The following is an 18,120-nucleotide window of genomic DNA, read 5'->3' on the forward strand; positions in this document are numbered from 1 at the left end:
TTATTGGCAATGCTATTCTTCTTTTAATCATATGTGTCTATATTTGTATGAAAATAAAAGGGAATCTTCTGATTAAAGACTATGCACTCATGGGGGAAGGGATAGCTCGGTGGTTTGAGCATTAGCCTGCAAACCCAGAGTTGTGAGCTCAACCCTTGAGGGGGCCACTTAGGGATCTGGGGCAAAATCATTACTTGGTCCTGCTAGTGAAGGCAGGGGGCTGGACTCAATGACCCTTCAGGGTCTCATTCAGTTCTAGGAGATATGTATATCTCCATTTAAATGAAAGAGAATATTTTGTGATTATTAAAGAGATACCTTAAATGTTCACACTGATCATTATTATAAAATAGATCAGACGGAAAAAATGACATCAGAAATTTTTATGTCAGTTCCTTTTCACATGATTAACAGCAAACTTGTTATTAACTTTTTAATTTATTTAGCCTTCTGTTAATATTGAAATTAAGCAAAAATATCAAAACCACTGTCAAAATGGTTATTGAAATTTTGCATTTACTGAGAAACAGCTTTTCGGTAAATAAAATATTTCTATAATGGTACTTACAATACTTACAATTTAAAAATTAATAATAATGATACAATATTTTCCCCTCAAAATAAAAACATTAGAAAAAGTCAACAATTTCTACAACAGTTTTCATGTCTGAAAAAAGGCCATTTTTTGTAAAGTTAAACAAACCACTTTTTGTTTGAAAAAATTTGCCCAGCTCTACTGTAAAGTGCACTATGGTCGGAAGCATTAGTTAACGATAGTTTTAAATGTGGTAAAACCAAATTCACTTGCACGGAGAGATGGGGCTCATCACATAAACCTTAACGTATTAAGCTGGAAAACATGATTCATGTGCAAAAATGCTTTAAAAGAACAACTAGAGCAGAAAATATATCTAACAAGATAAGGAGATTCACAGTTAAAATTTCAGATCCAATGGCTACGTTTTGCGGGGTATAGGAGGCTATACTGTTATGTAGCTTTCCAGCAGTGTAGGGCCTAATCTAAAGCCTACTGAAGTCAATGAAAAAATATTACCTTGTCTTATATCAGGACTGCACATTTTCTCATCTTTATTTTTCATTCACCAATGAGTAGTCACTGTAGCTCAAAAGATTTCTTACTTGAACATTATCACCAGTAATAGTGAGCCTTCGAGTTACATTCTGCCCTCATTTACACCTGTGCAACCTCATGTTTGAACAGGTTTAACTAGTATAGGATAGAATTTGGCAAGACAATTGGAATTTAATTATGGTACATAAGAACAGCCATACCAGGTCAGATCGAAGGTCCATCTAGCCCAGTATCCTGTATACCAACAGCAGCCATGCCAGGTGCCCCAGAGGGAGTGAACCTAACAGGCAATGATTGAGTGATGTCTCTCCTGCCATCCATCTCCATCCTCTGACAAACAGAGGCCACAGACTCCATTCTTTACCCATCCTGGCTAATAGCCATTAATGGACTGAACCACCATGAATTTATCCAGTAATATGTAGAGATATACCTATCTCACAGAGCTGGAAGGGACCCTGAAATGTCAGTGAGTCCAGCCCCCTGCCTTCACCAGCAGGACCAAGTACTGATTTTGCTCCAGATCCCTAAGTAGCCACCTTAAGGAATGAACTCATAACCTGGGGTTTAGCAGGCCAACGCTCAAACCACTGAGCTATCCCTCCCCCTGGTAACTAGTCTATTGATGGATACACACACCAGAATATAATCCAGCTCATTCTGCCAGAGCTGAGACAACTCTGCACTGCTAGCAAGAGTTTAAAAAAAAAAAAAGAGTTAAAATGTATTGTTCACTAAAGTTCACAAAAAGGAAACAAATATTGAGGTGATATTATGATAAATTGCCGAATGTGGTAAATGCATGCACACTTGATCACCTCCCTTAGGATCTATGTTAACTTTCCAAACATTTGAGCACTTCAAATACATGGGGGGGGGGGGGGAGAAAAAGCTGCTCCAAACCTGTTTCCTTCCTTCACCCTAATTGTGGAGGCAAAAGCACATTGTCAGCATATAATTAAAAAAAAATAAATACTGGGGGCAGATCTATCGAGGAGGATGGTGCTATGTTTACAGTGTCACTACTTAGTGTACACACACACTTTACTATGTATTTTTTGTTTCAAATCACATGGAGATGAAAAGTGCTACTGTCAGATAAACTGCAACTTGTTTATTTACCAAAATGGTTGAAATACTTCAAGCCATTTACTAATTACAAAACAGAAATCCCCTACAAAAGCCAATCACTGAAGACAAGTCCATAATACAAAATGATTTCACAGGTAATTCTGTTGACTTTAAGAAAAAGAAATGCCAGGTAGGTTTCTTTTCCCCCCTCTGAAAACAAGAAACCTTTGAGTATTTAAAAAATATATATTTTTAAAAACAGTTGTGGCATTTAAACAAGGATTCCTGTGTTTAATTTTGTTCTTCCTGGATGAATAATCAGATAACAGGTATTTTGATAATGCTGCTAAAACTAGCACAGTAATTTTTAAAGGAAAGGCAGTAGCTTCATCTCTGAGGAGGTAAAGAAGAACTGATGATACTCCCACACTTGCCAAAATTCTCTTTTGAATATGTGTATGTTCATAAATAGTTTTGTAACAACCTGTCAACCACTCAAAGCTCTGTACAAAATGATTCAGACAGAGATGTATGATGTTCTGTGTAAAATGATGATGAAAGAAAATGTAAAGTTTTCCGATATGCTGTTCATACTGGAGGACAAAATGATATTAACCGCCACGAATTTCCTGTTATCCTGTCATTGCTATTGGCACACACCTGATGGATTGGTTAAAGCTGCTTACCTCCATCCAAGAGATTTGCCCAGTAAATAACTCTGAATCCCTGGAGAATTCCATTCAGGGCTTCTTTGGCAAGTGTAGACCAGGAAATGGAGATAGTTTCTGGTGATGTAGCAGTGGCTTGGACATTCCCTGGAGGGCAACTGGGTACTGGAATGAGAAATTCACCAATTTTAGCTCTAGATAACTTCTGTGCACAAGTAAAACTGTACTCTTAAGAGATTACAGTCACCAATGTGAAACTGAATGTTTAAAATGCACATATATATTTTCTTCATAATTCACTGGAGACACAAATTAAATAATAATCATACCCACTTCTTGAAAGAGTCCCTTTCTATTACAATTTCAATTTTCATCACTGAAGCAAAATCCATTATTTTAAGCTGAGTTTCCAATTTGCTACTGATGGAACTGCTTGGTTACTGCTATGTTTGTTTTTGAAAGTACAGTTCACTTCCCAGAAATGTCTTTGGACCCTCACTGACTTGCTCTTCATTAGGATTTGCTCTTGCTAATCAAAGGAAAAGAAATTCTAGAGCTGATTGAAATATACAGAAAAATTGATTTTTTGAATATCTTTGAGATTTTTTCTAAATCAAAATTTACAGTTTTTTGAAAAAAATTCACAAAAATTTAGAACATTTTCAAATTTTCAATCAGCTTTAACAAATTTATATTTAATAATTTCTGTTTCAAATGCAATACTTGTTAATCTATCATTCTGCTTTCTTGATTTACCTTATCCCCAATTCCCATAATGACCTCACAGTGATGTTACAAAAATGTTGCCAAGAAAGAACCCATATGTGCCAGATATAGCAGAAAAACTTTACACCAGTTGCAGTGGTAAAAACATGCATATTTAAGTGAATTGTCTTCCATCACGCTGTATTGTGTCTAGTTCTAACAGGATTTGCAGTAAATGTAAAACACCAGTGTTCTCTGAAGCATATGCCTCAAAATCCGTAACACTCAAGAATGTACAAATGTGTTACTCTGTTTAACATACATAAGGTCAGATTCTCGGTGGGTGTAAACTGGCATTGACTTGAGTGGATTTATGCCAATTTAAACTGCAGAAAATCTGGCTTTTGATATCTTCCTTGGTTGCTTGTTTTAGAATTTACTTTTATACTGTTTTAAAGTATTAAACTCCTCTCTATAGCATATGGAGTAACTCTTTTTTTCCACTAGAGGACTCTCTATCATTATCTGAGAAGTGCTCTTCTGTGTGGTTTAGAAAAGTAATTCTGAATTGCTTTTCTCAGTGGACAGCCTGCAATATACAGAAAATGCCAGTGACTTTGCTTTTATTAGTTTGGACATTCTTGGAAAAACTCATGTCTCATTTTAGGCTAGAAAATTATGTTACTGCATAAGCATAGCTCTGGGTTTCACAGCAGACTTATCTGAAAAAAATAGTTACTTCAGTTTTAGTATTTTTACTTTATGAGATATCAAACAACACTATGATCCTATGTTGAGAGCATGAAATTGGCAAATGGGTCAATATCAAAACAAGGGTGTTTCTAAAGAAGGCTACGTGCTCAATCAAGTTCTCTCACAAGTGCATGTTATTAAATCAGAACAGTCATATTTCTTAAACTGAACTATATTGCGTAGCTAGCAATTTGAAATTTGTACACAACATGCAGGCTGATTTGTTCCCTCCCACCTGTCTATAATATAACTATTGTTTCCCAGTGTAACCATTCTCTTATCTACTATATAATGAACACTAATCAGGCAGTAGATACAATTAGGTCAACATATCCATCAGTGAGAATAAAAGGCCTGATAAAGAAATCATAAAATGTGTGCAATTGTATATATGATATTTGCTTGCCTAGGACCTACCATCCTCTAGGGTAGTGGTGATGATTTCCTGAGAAGAAGGTCCTATTCCAGCCCGGTTACATGCCTGTACTACCATGCCATACTGGGTGAATTTTTTCAGGTTATCCAGGGTATAAACTTCACTATCTCCAGTGGTGTCAATACTGATGATGTTGAACTGGAAATTGCCCCCTGCACTGTACTCCCGGTAGCCTATCTGGTATCCACGAATAATTCCATTTTGCAAGTGCTTCTTTGGAGCCTGAACGAGATAGGAAATATTATATGTTAAGAATATATGCAGAAATGCAAATAAATTCTGTCCCTCAAGCACCTTGAACTGTACAGAAAGTCAACATTTTCTTTAAATGAACACCACTCTATTTTTAGGTCATAAATTGAGGGAGTCACTGTTCATAAGGTAACAACACTTTACTATGTTAAACAAATTTTGGGCCAAGTTGTTTATTTTCCAGGATATAATCACCAATGAGTTAAAAAGAATTCCAGACTATTTTACTAAAATAGCTAATGGTGAAATATTTTTGAAGCCTAATTTAGATTTGGAAGTTTTGTCTGGATAAATCAAGACGCTGAGGCAGCCACATCTCTTATGGGTGCATAGATGACCTCTGAAGGCAGCAGTGAATCAGAATGTAGGAATTTCTACACTGAATGGCTATTGAAACAAGTGTTTGGTATTCAGTGTTAAAAAATGTGCCCAGGAAATGTATTGTACACTATAGTTCTGAGTCACCATACAAGATTCCTGCACTCTGACTGACAGATCTTTCCATTTCAGTACACTGTAGCATAAAATATAGTAGAAAATAAAATAAGCATTCTTAACTTGGTGAGAAAGTCTATTAGGAACAGAAATGTTTGTTATGTTTCCACTTACATAGATGCTGAAATTTGTTCAACTACCTTTTATTTAATTTTGTAAAAATGTTCCCATATAATGCTCTGGGTGCACACACACACACACACATCCCAGCAGACTACCCAAACAAGCTCTCTCACTACCATCAGCACATCATACTGAAGTTTATGATCAGATTTCCTAGAGTAACAGGATTTTATTTTCAGATGCCTTGTTTATTTTCCACTGCATTTGGTTTCCAAAAAAAGGAGACAAAGCTTCAGGGAGGAATCTTTTCTTAGGACAAGAATATACTTGAATTCCCCCAGTAACAACAGATTTTCTAAGAGAGTGGTTGTCTCCTCTTTTACTGTTTCAATGTGGACCTTTAGCTAATAAGAAGTAGTAAAGACAAATATACATAGCCTAATCACTAAGCCTTCACACATCAAATCCTCACTGATTTCAGCAGAAGTATGCAAAAGAGATGCAGAATCAGGGCCAGTTCATGCATGAGACCTCAGGTGGGAGTAGAACCATGCTTTCTGATATATAATAGACCAGTTATTTGTCTTGGTTTCCTGAATAACTCTGTCCTGTTGGGTGACTGAAGACATTTCTTTAAAAGGTAACATCTTATAAAAAAGGCATTAGCTGACAGTGTGGCATCATAGTCTCAATACTTTTATGGTTTTTTGCTCTTTAAATGACTGTAAAACTTCATATTTTACCACGGGGGAGGGTGGGGGGAAGCTGGTTGGAATTTAAAAAATCTGGATTTCTTCATGGGAATGCAGAACATTTGTCCCAGTTAAGTAGGAAATATCACAATTATATTTTAGTGGTTAAGTAAGTAAAAGGCAAATAGTTTTCTTGATGGAAGCACTCCACACTCCGTTTCATAACCATTGCATAAAATGTGCACCCATCTTTGTGAATGGACAGTGTAGTTTTGTTGAGTAGAAAAAAAAATCCAAAAACAAAACTATAAACAAAAACAAAAAATCCACCAGAGCATAGACAGCAGAAGTATTAGAATACTCAGTTAACTGGTCATTCATTCACTTTCTTGCTTATATGTCCTTTTCTTAAAATTCGTTGAAATTGAAAATTTGTTGAAAATTTTCTGTCAAAACTGGTTTTAGATGGAAAACTAATTTTTTTGTGAAAACAGTCTCAATGGAAAATTTTGATTTTTTTGTTGTTGTTAAAAAGCTGAATGTCTGAAAACCAAAATGCTAAAATAGGGTGCAGAAGTGGCAGTAGAGGCTGGGGCCTAGATACCGTGAGTATGATCCTGTTTGAAATGCTGGGCATGCACATGGGGTGGCTAGTTTTGCCTGCTGCTCCTGCCACCACAGCTACAGTCTATTTTCAGTGTGCTAGCTTGATTAAAGTTAGCTTGGGTCTGTCTCCTCAAGCTAGAATTTACACCTGCACGTCGAAGTGCAGACATACCCGATTAGCTATTCTGGGACGAGTGTCTTTTTTTGACTAGAAACTCTACCCTGTACTTCAGAAAGTTTTGCTGAACCCAATATATTGTTGCACCAAGTTTCAGCTGGGACAAATCAGTATTTTCTGACCAAAATTAAAAAAAAAAATGTTGTGGACAAATTCCTGACCAGCTTGTGCATAAATATGGATTTTGGAGCATTACTCTATGTGAGCAGGTTTGAAAATGTTAGCTGCAATGTTTTCCTGCTGTACTTTTTATATAGCACAAACCAGGGGTCACCCAATAAAATCACTTGGCAGCAGACATAAGGAAGTGCTTCTCACAACATACAGTCAAGCTGTGGAAATCGTTGCCCGGGGATGATATGAAGGGCAAATGTATAGTTGGGTTCCAAAAAGAACTAGATAAGTTAATGGAGGACAGGTCCATCAATGGGTATTAACCAAGATGATCGGGGACACAACCCTATGCTCTGAGTGTCCATAGCCTCTGACTGCCAGAAGCTGAGACTGGACAACAAGGGATGGATTGCTCCATAACTGCCCTGTTCTGTTCGCTCCCTCTGCAGCATCTGGCATTAGCCACTGTCAGAAGACAGGATACTGGGCTAGATGGACCATTGGTCTGATGCAGTGTGGCTGTTCTTATGTTCTTATCTTAGCTTATGCAAAGCAATAAGGATGCAGCCTGTTTGTATCCAAGAGGTTGTGTACATGTCACTTGTATAGCAAAGTGATGATTCCACCCCTAAATGGGATGATAGAGTCTAAGGCCCAGAGTTTCCCTGTCAGAAAAGAAGTCTCTCAGTAAGGATCATGATGGGTGAACAGTAGTCCTAAAGGAAGGGCACAGGCATAGCAGTAGCCTGAGCTTAACCAATGGGGGAGATTCTTAGTCGAAAAAGAAAAAGAAAAAGAAAAAGAAGGAAGTAGTCATCTTTTTTCAAACACCATGGTGAAACCTAGCATTGTTTAGATGAGCCAACAGATCATCTGTGGACACTTTATATTCTAGAACAGGGGTAGGCAACCTATGGCACGTGTGCCAAAGACAGCACGCGAGCTGATTTTCAGTGGCACTCACATTGCCCGGGTCCTAGCCACCGGTCCAGGGGGCTCTGCATTTTAATTTAATTTTAAATGAAGCTTCTTAAACATTTTAAAACCCTTATTTACTTTACATACAACAAAAGTTTAGTTGTATATTATAGACTTATAGAAAGAGAGCTTCTAAACATGTTAAAATGTATTACTGGCATGCGAAAACTTAAATTAGAGTGAATAAATGAAGACTCGGCACAGCACTTCTGAAAGGCTGCCGATCCCTGTTCTAGAACAACTCTAAATACCACTGAATCAAAGTGACTGGTTTCCTGCCAGACACCTGGGGAACTTAGAGCAAGGGAGACTGGTGCAACTGTAACCAAAATACAACTTCTTAACGCTCCATACTGAACCGAAAATAATTTTAATTAAATGAATATCATGCCTCTTATGGTGCCTCTCTAGAGCAGAAGAGTGAAGGTTGTGGTTCATGGTCTGTGATGTATGATAGCTGCAGTAGAGCTAAGGTGTGTGTTTATGGATAGAAGAATATTGATATGCGGCTAAAATGACCATTTCCTTGCTTTTGTGGTTTATGTCAGGTTGGTTGAGTGTATAGCAACTTTAACTGTTGCACTATTATTATTAATATTTTTATTTATTTGTTTATTTATTTATTTGTATATGAGTTATAATGAATTATCTTACTGCTACATTATAGTGTATGTCATTTGTTCTTTCAGTATAATGTGCTCTTGCATGTTCATTTTATTATAAAGTGTACAGTGCCATCACTTGAAAAGTGTTGTAGTTTCACAGAGCAAATCAGGCTTGGCCATGATTCTGAATGCCCTCTGTACAAGAAAGAGACCAAGAAAAGCTCCAGCTGCACTCATTTAGATGCAATTACTGTCCTGACAGCACACACAGACTAAGTAGTTAAATGTCTAAATGGATACAATTGCAGGCACAGCTAATTGTGCCCACATTTAATTACAAGTGCAAAATTGTACCTATGATGATGGAGGCAATTTTTGAAAATTTAGGCCAGGAAGTTTCATTTCAGCTGTAAATATCTGCGTTGATGTGAGTTCATAACGCTTAAGAGGAGATTTTCAAAAGACACCAATGGGCAATGAGGTGCATAACTCCCACAGAACGTCAATGGTGCCTAACTCCCATTTGTGCTTTTGGAAATCTCCTCCAAAATCAGCCTTTAAGTATTTCTTCATATAAGGCCAGAGTCAGTATACAGCATACATTATTTCAGAAGATGACTGTGTGCTCTCCCGCTAATGGTAAAATATATTAAAATATGGCACTTCATGTATCCTCTTTAGCTTTCTCTACTGGTATGTTATGGAGCTTCATTTTGCCTGCTATATGATGCTATTCTTTATAGCCACAAACCGTTGCTACCTGTGAAAACCACAGCAACAAAAAGTATAACTGTACGACATGAAGGTGATGCAAACATTATCACTGTATATCTGACAACTAAAAAAGGACTAGCAAAGAATTTTTTCCTGATTGAACAAGTCAAGGCAAAATCACTTCCTTACACATCGCAGGAATTTTAAATAGGATGCAATTTGCTGCATTTTATAATTTTATCATCTCCCCTCCCAATCTGAATAATTATATTTTGCTATTAGATTTATATACTAAATGCAATGCTTTGCAGATGACACATGCACTACAAAGAACAATGCATACCTCAGCAGCAATGGAGAATCATCCCCAGAAACCAAGATCACAGAGGAAAAACTGAGTTTGTGCAAAGCATCTTTAATATTATTTGTACTTTCATGTCACCCTCATGTTTGTGGGGTGAAGAAGAATAAATTTAGGATTGAGATAGGGAAACTTGTATTTGCACTTCAGTGAACAGCCCCTGGAGACAGTTTTTTCAATATATCTATTTTTAACTACTACTAACCTACTCCAGAATCCCTAGCATGTGAGGTTTGTCTGCATTAGCTGGACAATTCATTAGATTTAAATGCAGCAGAGAATCCTGTGGCACCTTATAGACTAACAGACATTTTGGAGCATGAGCTTTCGTGGGTGAATACCCACTTCGTCAGATGCATGTAGTGGAAATTTCCAGGGGCAGGTATATATATGCTAGCAAGCAAGCTAGAGATAACGAGGTTAGTTCAATCAGGGAGGATGAGGCCCTGTTCTAGCAGTTGAGGTGTGAACAGGAGGAGAAACTGGTTTGTAGTGGCCAAGCCATTACAGTTTTGTCACCCTGAGCTGATGGTGTCAAATTTGCAGATGAATTGAAGCTCAGCAGTTTCTTCTTTGAAGTCTTGTCCTGAAGTTTTTTTGCTGCAGTATGGCCACCTTAAGGTCTGCTATTAGTTTGGCCAGGGAGCTTGAAGTGCTCTTCCTACAGGTTTTTATATTGCCATTTCCTAATATCTGATTTGTGTCCATTTATCCTTTTTCCGTAGAGACTGTCCAGTTTGGCCGCTGTACATAGCAGAGGGGCATTGCTGGCATATTGATGGCGTATATTACAGGTGGACGTGCAGGTGACTGAACCGGTGATGGTGTGGCTGATCTGGTTAAGTCCTGTGATGGTGTCGCCGGTGTAGATATGTGGGCAGAGTTTGGCATCGGGTTTGTTGCATGGATTTGGTTCCTTGATCACAGAGCCAGACGTGTACCCAGAAGGCCTCCTACTGCAAGACAAACCCGAGAAAGAACTAACAGGACCCCATGCCATCACATACAAGCCCCAGTTAAAACCCCGTCCAACGCATCCATCAGGGATCTTACAACCATCGTGGACTTATATTCCACACTTTCACAGTCCTTGTGGTGCAGGCCAATCTCGCCCACAGACAACCTCCCAACCTGAAACATATCTTACCAGCAACTGCCACTCCGGCAACCATAGTAGCTTTAGCTAGGGGAACAATCCATGCAACAACCCCGATCGAACTCTGTCACCACATATCTACACGGCGACACCATCACAGGACCTAACCAGATTCAGCCACACCATCACCGGTTCATTCACCTGCACATCCACCAATGTAATATATGCCAGCAAATGCCCTCTGCTATGCTACATCGGCCAAACTGGACGTCTCTACGGAAAGGATAACTGGACACAAATCAGATATTAGGTAATTGGCAATATACAAAAACTGTAGGGAGAGCACTTCCACCTCCCTGGCCATACCTATAGCGACCTTAGGTGGCCATCCTGCAGCAAAAAAACTTCAGGACCAGACTTCAAGAGAAACTGCTGAGCTTCAATTCATCTGCAATTTGACCATTCAGCTCAGGTTTTGAACAAAAAGACTGTGAATGCTTGCCAACTACCAGAACCAGTTTCTCCTCCCTTGTTTTCACACCTCAGCTGCTAGAACAGGGCCTCATCCTCCCTGATTGAACTAACCTCGTTATCTCTAGCTTGCTTGCTAGCATATATATACCTGCCCCTGGAAATTTCCACTACATGCATCTGACGAAGTGGGTATTCACCCACGAAAGCTCATGCTCCAAAATGTCTGTTAGTCTATAAGGTGCCACAGGATTCTCTGCTGCTTTTACAGATTCAGACTAACATAGCTACCCCTCTGATCATTAGATATAGTCTGTCTGTCTGCACAGACGCTTCCTTTATATGCAGGATAATCTTGTTCCATCATGAACTGTCTGAAATAAGAGTGTGCTGGTATGATAAATTGCCAGCATTCTACAATTATTACCACGACACTCCAAACGTTCTGTGTTACAGGGCAAAGTTCACATCCCATCACATAAGTTACAGTAACCATGTAGAATTTCTATACAAGTTTATGGCCATTATGCTGTAACCTTATTTTAACAGTTTACCCTGAATATAGTATGGCAATTGCTACTCTTATTAAGATTATACATAATGACTATGCATCTTTATTCTATTCATCAGGATGTACAGTTTGGTTTAATGTATTTATAAACCTACTGTTTTCACTGTCAATCAACATATGTAAAAACTTTTCAGTTATCAGGACGCTGAATAAAACCAAACCAAGTCACAAGCATTAGAGTACAGAAGTTACAATAGAGATTTTTTTAAAATTATATTGGAAAAATAGATAATTTTGACTAAACTATGTATGAACTCATGGACTCTACTTTTGATCAAATTGAGACATAGCACTGAAGAGGGTCTCCATGCTTCTATTCAAAACAAAATACTTCTGATCCACAGTTATTATAATATTCACCCTAACAACAGTTCTCTGAACATACATAAATACTGCTGGAGTCTCTGTTTCCTGCTATGGTAACTTACTTTCCAAGTGACCCGAATGCTTTGTGAAGATACAGGCTCAAGCTGAACTTCCTGAGGTGGGCCATCAGGAGCTGGTGAGAGAGACAAAAGCAAGACACATCCATCATAAGGCAGGTTCTTATAATGTGGCAGAAATAAACAAAATATAGTGTTGATACCAACACTGTGGCATAGAACAGAGACTTTGGGTTGGTATGAAACCATTTAACAGCATATGAAGCATTGAAGGTATCGCTTTACTCAAACAAAACCGAAAGGCTAAGGAGTCTCCACTAGCTGGTTGCATGGCATTTGTGACAATGAAATGTTTTTATTTCAAGATTTAGCAAGTTTGCAAATAAAACAGGAATGAGTCGCATGTGACTTTCCTTCACAAGCCTTGTTTACTGACATGCTCATGATGCTTTTCTTTCCCTTTGAAGTCCTCTCTACTGATGTGCTGAATGTGCTTTAAGCTGCTGTGAATGTGCTTGCACTGAAAAGACAGCAGCACCCATTCAGAATTAGGGAACACAACAACTCTTCAACCAGCTTTGATCATTTCAACATGTAGCTTCTGATTAAACTCGATCTCTTAACTAAAGACTGAGCAAGTTCAGTACAAAATTATTATTTTATGAAGTAAAAACTGCACAAATAGTTTTTCTCTGTCTAAATATATCAGTGTGGAAGCCATATAAAGAATATCCTGCCTGATTACATGAACCCGTGACAGTTTCTGCTGGCTCAGTCAGAGGGAGTCTCTCTTATTATTTATATACTGCCAACAGTACGTGTGGTGCTTCACAAACTAGTGGGAAGACAAAGTTCTGGTCCTGAGAAACTTCTATCTAAATTAGGCAGTTACAATGCAATGAACGGTGATTGGAGGCAGTTAGTGTTGCAGTGGGGATTTGTAAAAGAAAGGTAAAACCAAGCCGTTTTAATGGAAGGATGTGAAGAAAGAGACGGAGATACAGGGCCGGCTCTAGCCATTTCGCTGCCCCAAGCACGGCGGCACACCGTGGGGAGTGCTCTGCCGCTCGCCGGTCCCGCGGCTCTGGTGGACCTCCCGCCGCCTTCTCGGCAACCGGCAGAGTGCCCCTCGCGGCATGCCGCCCCAAGCATGTGCTTGGCACGCTGGGGCCTGGAGCCAGCCCTGCGGAGATATCTCAGAGCTCTAGTAGAAGATTTCTATATATATGAGGTGGCATGAATAAAAAATAAGAAATCACAAATTTAATAATATGAGAAAGGGAACAAAGGAGACTAGGTTGTGAGAGGGAGAGCAGGAGGAAATGGATGTTGCAATGAAAGCAGTCTGAGGGGTAAACAGCAGCAAATGACTGCAGTGAAAGGAGTCCATTTGGCTTACATGGGTGAAATTCATGCCTGTACAGAGACCTAGCACAAGGCTTATGCTCTATTGAAGTCATGTACCAGTCCTATTTTGTGGGATTTTGTTGGCCCTGTGCAGTGGGGTGAATTTCACGCATGGTGAAGTGGAACCATTGCTTATAGCTCATGTGGGTCTTTAGTTTGAGAGCATGTCTACATTGCAATCAGACACTTGTGGCTGGCCCATGCCAGCTAACTCAGGCTCGTGGGGCTCAGGCTAAGGGGCTGTTTAACTGTGGTGTAGAAGTTTGTGTTGGGCTGGAGCCTGAGCTCTAGGACCCTCCCACCACGCAGAGTGCTAGAGCCCATGATCCAGACTGAGCCTGACTGCTTACACAGCAATTAAACAGTCCCTTAGCCTGAGCCCCATGAGTCTAAGTCAGCTGGAATGGGCCAGCCGCAGGTTTTAGTTGCTGTGTAGGTGTACCCTAAGTTTCCTATGCAGTAACACACAGTAATGAAAACAGGGTAAGTACAACAGCAAGAGTGGGGTCTCTGCTAGTTCTTTAAGTCAACTCTAGACTCTGACCACCAGTTTACAGACACTAATGTCATCACTCCAGATATATTATTCTGTAGTAGATATGTCCAAAAAAATTTGGCTCATGAAACGAGCTGGTAAAATCCTGGCTTTTCTTTGGCATCACAGTATGGCAACCATAAATCCCCTTTATGCCCAGAGTTTATTTCATTCCTCCATGTGCAGAAACATATTCTCTGTCTCTGACGTGGAAGTTATCACTGTGATATGTTTATATAGGCTAAACCTTTGCTTGTCTGGTCTGAAGAATTCAGACTCACCACAGGAAGCTCGTGCAAGTAGGAAGGAAATCAGAGAGAAATACTGCAGCAAACATTAGCTAGTGATTGTGCCTTATTTTTTGTAAAGATTCTGGATTGCTTTGCTATGCTTGGGATAACATATCCTAGACTCAGTTCTGCTCTCACACTGGTTTCATACTAGTACTCCTGATTTACATCAGCGTAAGTGAGAGCAGACTCAGGACCTTGCCTGGGGAACTGTGGAGGAGATAGTTGCAGTTGAATGGGTTGTGATAAAGAATGTGGTGAGTTCATGACAGAGTGAATGGTTGTACACTGGGTTAGTGGGGAGCTGGACGGGGGATGAGATAGGTGTGAGGGCAAGAATAGGGAGATGGGTCCTGTGTCTTGGCAGGGGGTTAGATTAGCTGACCCTGGTGGTCTCTTCTCATCCTATGGTTCTATGATTCTAATGGTCATGATAGATGGTGTTATGGGCTGTGGGGTGCAGTAGATGGTATAGTGGAGTTAGAGGTGAGGGGGACTATGACAGAGAGTGTAGAGGAAGGTGAATGGTGGAGGCAAACTGTGGGTGAGTTTGTGATGGAGAAGCCATGACAGAGGATATGGTGGGAGGGAGCAAGCTGTTACAGAGGGTATAGCAGAGTGTGTTTGTGTGAGGGCATTGGGATAGGGGAGAGGATGGTGACACAGGGCATAGAGAGGAGAGGGGGAGTGTACTGTGACAAAGTGTGTGGTAAGGAGGCTGTGACAGAGCTTGTGGTGGAGTGAAATTAATGTCTGCCAATTTCACTGTACACATTCACCACAACTTACATGATTATGAAGGGTTGCTAGGAATCTAACTACTACCCTGAAGGCAATAAGGTGAATTTCCAGTATGGTTTCCAGGAATTAATTAGGTGATTTTTTGCAAACACTCCATCCAAAATGTGCAAGATTATGTTAACCTCTTAGGGCAGGTGTGGGCAACCTGTGTCCTCTGGGCCACACAAGGCCCGTCACGGTAATCCGCTGGCGGGCCGCTAGACAGTTTGTTTACATTGACCTTCCGCAGGCACAGCCACTCACAGCTGCCAGTGGCTACGATTCGCCATTCCTGGCCAATGGGAGGTGCAGGAAGCGGTGCAGGGCACAGGGTTGTGCTGGCCCCCGCTTCCTGCAAATCCAGTTGGTCGGGAACAGTGAACCATGGCCACTGGCAGCTGTGGGCGGCCATGCCTGTGGATGGTCAATGTAAACAAACTGTCTTACAGCCTAGCAGAAAATTACCCTGACAGGTCGCAGGGGTCCGCAGGCCACAGGTTATCCATCACTGCTTTAGGGTATGTCTACAGTGCAATGAAAAACCGCCAGCTGGGCCGTGCCAGCTGACTTTGGCTTGCAGGGCTCAGGCTGTGGGGCTGTTTCATTGCAGTGTAGACTTCTGGATTTAGGCTGAAGCCTGAGCTCTAGGACCCAGTGAGGTGGGAGGGTCCCAAGGCTCAGGCTGCAGCCCAAGCCTGGAAAGTCTACATCACAATTAAGCAGGCCCACAGTCCGAGCCCCGTGAGCCATGGATTTTTAATTGCAGTATGTCTGCACTTTAGCTGGGAGCGAACCTCCCAGCCCAGGCAGATAGACTCACGCTTGTGGGGCTCAAGCTAGCATGCTAAAAATAGCAGTATGGACATTGCAGCTTGGGTGGTTGTTCAGGTTCTGAAGCCAGTCCAACCCGGGGCAGCTCCAGGCACCAGTGCAGCAAGCACATGCCTAGGGTGGCAAGCCACGGCAGGCGGCGTACCGGTCACTATGAGGGCGGCATTCAGGCAGCCTTCGGTAGCACGCTTGCGGGAGGTCTGCTGGTCCTGCGGCTTCGACGGCAATTTGGCGGCGGGTACACAGAAGGCGTGGGACCGGCAGATTACCCGCAGAACTGCCGCCAAATCTGAGTGACCAGCGGACCTCCTGCAGAAATGCCGCTGAAGGCCGCCTGACTGTGGTACTTGGGGTGGAAAAAACATAAAGCCGCCCCTGCGTCCAGCACCTCTGGTTCTGAGCTTGAGTAGCTAGCCCACGTCTCCGCCAGAACCACAATATCCACATCACTATTTTAGCATGCCAACTTGAGCCATGCTAGTGCAAGTCTGTCCACCTGGGTTGTTCCCAACTGCAGTGTAGTCATAGTCTTATACACAAACACTAAACCCACTGAGCCTTTGATAACTATTTCCATGTGGGAGCCAACTTTCCTGCAACCTTCCTTGCTCTAACATGTCATACATTTCTCTAGGGCCTCCCATTTAAGCATCTCGAAAAGATTTACAGACATGATAGATTTAAGCCTAACAACATCACTGTGAGGCAGGTAAATGTTTTATACCCATTGTACAGATGATGAGACTGAGGCACAGAGAAGATAAATGAGCATCTTAAGGTCACTCAGAGTCTGTGACAAAGCCAGAAAGAGAACCCTGATATCTCAGCTTGCCCTGTTAAACTTTAACAATACACAGCAACAAAGAAAAACAAGCCCTCTGCTTTCCTGTCAAACACTGAAGGAAATGAGCTCTCCCAGTCTATTTTTCAAAGCAATAGCTATTAAAGGTTAGGGGGAAAAGCTCCAATAGCACTGAAATCAGCTCCAGATTAGTGGAAGGACAGAGAATATTGCTTGACTCTCCTCCTGCTGAAGGCATCCTTTTCAGTTTACTTTCTAATAAATAATGCTGGCAGCCTGGAGTCACACTAATGTAGGATATGTAATCTGCACCTTTCCAGTAAAGGGGTTTGGATTTTTAAATTTTCAACGTTGTTTTTCTCAAGCCTTCATTTTGATCTCTTCCTTTAGGTGTCTCCCTCCTCTCAGCACCCTGTGCTAATTTAACCCTCCTGATGTAAGAGCAGCAAACAGTAAACAATGACAAATGACTGCACTTATGCATACTGTGAGACTGATCAAACCAAAACCAAGACAACAAATGCTGTTGCCTTGCCTAGACCTGACCTTCCCTCTGCTGATTGCTCCTTGAATAAATCAATGATTTTTGACTGCGGTTCTACATAACTGACCTTTCACTCTGACTGGACAGCTCCCTAATGAAAGCAGTGAAAGGCCCAGTAATCCTGAAACTAGGTCCGGAGACACTGGATAAAATGTGACATCCAGGTTTCAGCCTAACGGAGAAGCTAGTCTTTAATGGGAGGTTAGTTGCTGATGCTGACATATTAATTATCAGACAAAAGAAAGTCAGTAAGTAAGGAACACTCCAAGTTTATTAACAGCACATACTAATAACTTGTGTGAGTATATGAGAAACAATTTCTTTAGGAGATTTCGGGAAGGGGAGGGTGGGAGCTGGAGGTATTCCGGGCTCTGGGGATGGGTAACCTGTTTCTCTAAAGATTTCATATTTCACCTTGCAAACAGGAAAAACATTTCTGCATTCAACATGTAGTTTAAAAGCAAACAAATTACTCGTCCGTTCCTTGATGTATAGTAAAGAAGTCTGCCCCACCACTGAAGAATCATATAAAATTAAAATCCATAAAGCATTCTCTCTTCCTTTTCTAACACAGGCATTACTTGTGAGTGCAATATATATGCTGAAAGAGGGCATTAAGGGGAAAA

General features: G+C 40.7%; 1 protein-coding gene across 2 annotated transcripts in view; it reads right to left on the bottom strand.

The window, feature by feature from the left end:
* The window catches only part of DSCAM (DS cell adhesion molecule), a 665,984-nt gene that overhangs the window by 109,260 nt on the left and 538,604 nt on the right, over window positions 1-18,120 (bottom strand). For both annotated transcript variants that reach the window (XM_075073839.1, XM_032791676.2), the window contains exons 16-18: window positions 12,351-12,421; window positions 4,708-4,948; window positions 2,851-2,997 (exon numbers count right to left, since the gene is read on the bottom strand). In XM_075073839.1, the coding sequence (XP_074929940.1) occupies window positions 2,851-2,997; window positions 4,708-4,948; window positions 12,351-12,421 (459 nt within the window). The remainder of the gene's footprint in view (window positions 1-2,850; window positions 2,998-4,707; window positions 4,949-12,350; window positions 12,422-18,120) is intronic.

This window comes from Chelonoidis abingdonii, chromosome 1 (genome assembly GCF_003597395.2).
Source record: "Chelonoidis abingdonii isolate Lonesome George chromosome 1, CheloAbing_2.0, whole genome shotgun sequence".
NCBI classification, from domain to species: Eukaryota; Metazoa; Chordata; order Testudines; family Testudinidae; genus Chelonoidis; species Chelonoidis abingdonii.